This window comes from Citrus sinensis, chromosome 1 (assembly GCF_022201045.2).
Source record: "Citrus sinensis cultivar Valencia sweet orange chromosome 1, DVS_A1.0, whole genome shotgun sequence".
In the NCBI taxonomy this organism is placed as follows: domain Eukaryota; kingdom Viridiplantae; phylum Streptophyta; class Magnoliopsida; order Sapindales; family Rutaceae; genus Citrus; species Citrus sinensis.
In genome coordinates this window covers 13,242,670-13,246,977 of record NC_068556.1, presented here as the reverse complement: position 1 = coordinate 13,246,977, position 4,308 = coordinate 13,242,670, and the positions used below count along the sequence as shown (strand labels likewise).

Genomic DNA, 4,308 nt, shown 5'->3' with positions numbered 1-4,308 from the left:
AGTATCTTTGAAATTAGAAAAAGTTTGTGCATTTTGATTGTTAATAACATCTTGCTTTCTGATGAATGAATGCATTGTGTCTTCCAGATTTTTCCATGGTGGTGGAACATATGGTACATAAGGCTGAGCGTTTTGGAAATTTTGTGGAGGTGGTGCTTGTGAAGATTGTGCATTATTGTTATTCCTCCAACTGAAATTCGGATGATTTCTCCAACCAGGATTATAAGTCTGTGAATATGGGTTTGGTTTATTAAAAGTGTTAATGACATTAGCTTGATCATTTAGACATTCTTTAAATGCAGGCAGAGTGGGACAATCTTAAGTGAAATGATCATTCGAACTACATATGTTACATGCAATTTCTTGAACAGATTTTACTTGATCACTTTTTTTATGCTCCAAAGCTTCAACCTTCCTAACTAGGGATGCAAATTTTGCTTGTAAATCATGATCTTCCCTAAGGTTATGGATTCCTCCACTAGATGGAGATGGTTGTTGCTTATTTGTCAATTCAAAAGTTTCAACAGTATCCCAATGTTGTGCATTTTCAGCTAATTGGTCAAGGTAATCTAGTGCGTCCTTAGGATTTTTATCCCTAAATTCACCATTACACATCATTTCAACAACTTGTCTACTTTGGGGTATTAAGCCCTCGTAGAAGTAAGTGACCAATCGCTAAGTTTCAAAACCATGATGTGGACATATGTTAAGCAACTCTTTAAACCTATCCCAACATTGGTTTAATGTTTCTCCATTTTTTTGAGTGAAAGAAGTGATTTACCTTTTAAAAGAATTTGTTTTATGAGGTGGAAATAATTTTTTCAAAAACTGTTCTTGCATGTTATTCCAAGTTCTTACTGATCCAGATCTAAGGTTTTATAGCCAAGTTTTAGCTTTATCTTTTAATGAAAAAGGAAAAAGTTTTAATCTAATTATGTTCATGCTACAATTTTGGTCCGTGTATGTATTACAAACTTCCTCAAAATCTCTTAGATGTAAGTATGGATTCTCATATTCTAAACCATGAAATGTTGGTAAAAGTTGGATAATACCTGGTTTAAAGTTGAATCGAGATGCTTCTGGAGGGAATACTATACACGATGGTGCTCCGGTTCTAGTTGGATTCATGTAGTCTCTCAGAGTTTTTGATTGATTCTGATCATGCCCATGTTGAGAATGATTATCTCCCTGATCAATCTGAGGATTAGGTTCGTGCACAAAGTTTTCGCCTTGGTTCTCATCCATGATTGGTGGTGGAGATTGAGATCTACGAATTAACCGGCCACTTGAAGATCGAGACCAACGTCTCATGCAATTGTTATGTTATAAAGATAATATTCACACAAATTAATAAAAAAAATAAAAAAAATTAAATATGCAAATAATATGAGTGTACAAAAGAAAATTAAAACTAAAATTAAATAACAATTTTGGTAGTTGAACCCACCAATAAAGCAAAAAATAAAAAAATAAATACAAAATAATAAAATAACTAAAAAAAATGATGGTTGAACCCACCAATAAAAAAATAAAGCAAAAAAATACAAAATAAAATAAATACTGAAAATTAAAAAAATGAAAATAAAAATTAAGAGTTAGTAGTTAGTTTGGTGGTTGAACCCACCAATAAAGCAAAAATAAATAAATAAATACCAAATAAAATAAATGCAGAAAATTAAATAACTGAAATAAAAAAAAGTTAGGAGTTAGGAGTTAGTAAGTTAAGAGTTAGTAGTTAGAGTTAGTTTGGTCCAAATTAAGTCCAAAATAAGTCCAAATATGTCCAAAATATGTCCAAAGTATGTCCAAGATGTAAGTCCAAGTCTTGATTATTTTGAGGAATTTCGTCTAGGGATCCTATTGTAAATTATTTTTTAATTTTATGGCCACACCGTAATTTTTAAAAGTTTAGAATTGAGCCATGTGCGATGAACGTGCAACTTCTGAAAGCTGTTGGGGTCAAAACGTGATTATGAGAAGAATGAGCTAGAAACAAGAATTGTTGGGGTGAAACTAGAATTATGAAAGATGTGAGAATAAAAGAGAATTTAAGAAAAGGAAAAAGGGGCAAATGAAAATTTACATATAAGAGAAAAATAAAAAATGGAAAAACAAACCAAATAAAAATTTTTCCTCGGCAACGGCGCCAAAAACTTGACATAACTTAAAAGTAATTTTAAACTCCCAATATAAGAGTGTCTTGTTGTATTATAGTTCGGTGAGTCTGAGGTCGATCCACAGAGAAAAAATTTAATTTGTTTATTTTATTTTATCTAAAAATTGAAATTAAAACTTGAATATAAACAACTTAATTTAAATGAAACTATGAACTTGAACTAGTTAGGGTTATGGATCCACTCTTAGTAGTAAATAAAATTTAATAAATTTTTTTTGCCCTTTTTTTTAGATTTATTGCCCAAAAGATTAGTTATATAAATTATTATTATTTTCCCTTTAATTTTATGATGGATTAAGTATTTATTGTGCCAAAATTTAATTTGTCTACAATAAGTTAAAATACCATTTTACCATACCTTATATTAAGCTATTAAGAATTTATTGTGCCAAATTCATTTGTTTGTCTACAATAAATCAAAATTTCAAAATATAAAATATGTATAAAATAAATAGAAAATAATTTAATTTATAAAATTAAAAATAGAATTTGCTTAAATCATATTTATTTCCTAAGAGTTTTACCTTCCCCTAACTAATATTATTTAGTTAAGCATAATTGAAATAAAAAGAAGTAGTAAAATTGAATTACTTATAATTAAAAGTAATAAAAACAACTAAAATTGGAAATAAAACTAATTTTATTTATAAAAATAATTATACAAAATATTAAAAACACACCTGAAAATCAAGATTACAGGGAGATGGAGAGAATTTGAGAAGCAGAGAGTTGTAGAGAGATGATTAAAACATAAAATGAGGCTCTATTTATAGAAAAATAAATTCATAATCCAGTGTGTTGCGGTCCATCATAAGCTACATGCATGTGCTCCTCACAACCTTTAGATCAAGATCCAATGGCTGGTCAAACTTCAAAAGTCAACATCACACGTGGCATCGTTTGACTCGTCCGATTTGCCTAAAGAACGGTTGAGATTTGGCAGGTTAATGGGTAGATCGGGTCGACCCAAATACAAAGATTCGGATCCTACAACTTGCTTCACCAACCATTGCCACGTGGCACAATTATGGCCATTGAATCATGAACGATTGAGATTTATTCAAAATTGTCAGCTATCCCATGCATTCATATCTATTGTAAGCTCATTTCATCATCCAATCAGTGCTCGGTCAATAGGAAAAGTCAACTCTTTTTACACAAGCCCAATTTTAAGCCGATCTTGACTGATCTTAAGGTTTTCGGACCTCCAGAATCCAAATTTGACCTTCGTTTATCTGTTTGGAGCCTCGAATTACGTGAAAATAATATTTTTCCTAATAAACACATAAAAATACACAAAATTAGATATATTTAAAACATAATTAATAATTCCTAATATATTGCATAAACACAAATATAAATTATAACATAAGCACAAAATAATATTATTATCGCTTGATAATTAGATAATTTTTAATACTAATCACATAACATCCCTTGACCCCTGATGCTCTACAATAATCAGAGGGTATTCATGCATGACACTAGCACGTGCCATTTTTCTCCTCGTAATATCAAGATCAAAATGAGTTTCTACTGCAGTCTTCCCTTTTTCACTGGCAGATTTCTTTGCCGGTGGGAATTCTGTGGCCTCTATTTCCATTTTCACTTGGCATGTCTTTAATTGATCGTGCAAGTGCTTTGTTCCATCAGTACTCCTTACTACCAATGCATTTTTACAATAATTGCAGACAGCCTTATCAATCCCGTTAATTTTTTTCTTCTCGAAATGCTCCCACACAATTGACCTAAACCTTCCTCTACGTCGTAACCCACCATGAGTAACACTAGCGGCTGATTCACCTTGAGTTTGATTGCTTTCATCATCCATTAAGTGTGGTGTGGGCAAAGAACTTGACATATTAAATGTCGAACCTACAATCAAGCCAATAAGCAAAATTAAAAAAAAAATATAAAACTAGCATTTTACTATAAGCAAACAATTAAGAATTATGCAAATACAAAACTTAAATATGATTTTACCGTGTACTAGATGTTGTGCAAATTTTATTGAACTCGCAAGTGCACGAATCTATTGTAGAATAAATTAATGGTGACGAGTGTCGATCCCACGAGGAGGTGAATTTTAGTTGTGTATAGAATTAATTTTCTAAATGGGTGGTTGAATTTCT

General features: G+C 30.9%; 1 protein-coding gene and 1 non-coding gene across 2 annotated transcripts; one reads left to right on the top strand and one right to left on the bottom strand.

The window, feature by feature from the left end:
• Positions 1 to 685: 685 nt before the first annotated feature.
• On the top strand, positions 686 to 794 carry LOC127898726 (small nucleolar RNA R71). Its single transcript, XR_008050571.1, has one exon. It is a non-coding gene; the product is annotated as a small nucleolar RNA R71 (small nucleolar RNA).
• Positions 795 to 3,599: 2,805 nt separating this feature from the next.
• Positions 3,600 to 4,037, bottom strand: LOC107178674 (uncharacterized). The gene has a single exon (XM_015534129.1). The coding sequence runs from the start codon at positions 4,035 to 4,037 to the stop codon at positions 3,600 to 3,602; it is 438 nt and encodes a 145-aa protein (XP_015389615.1).
• Between the last annotated feature and the right edge of the window lie 271 nt (positions 4,038 to 4,308).

Excerpts from the sequence above, each read along its gene's own strand:
- LOC107178674 (XM_015534129.1), bottom strand. The coding sequence starts at position 4,037 with ATGTCAAGTTCTTTGCCCACACCACACTTAATGGATGATGAAAGCAAT.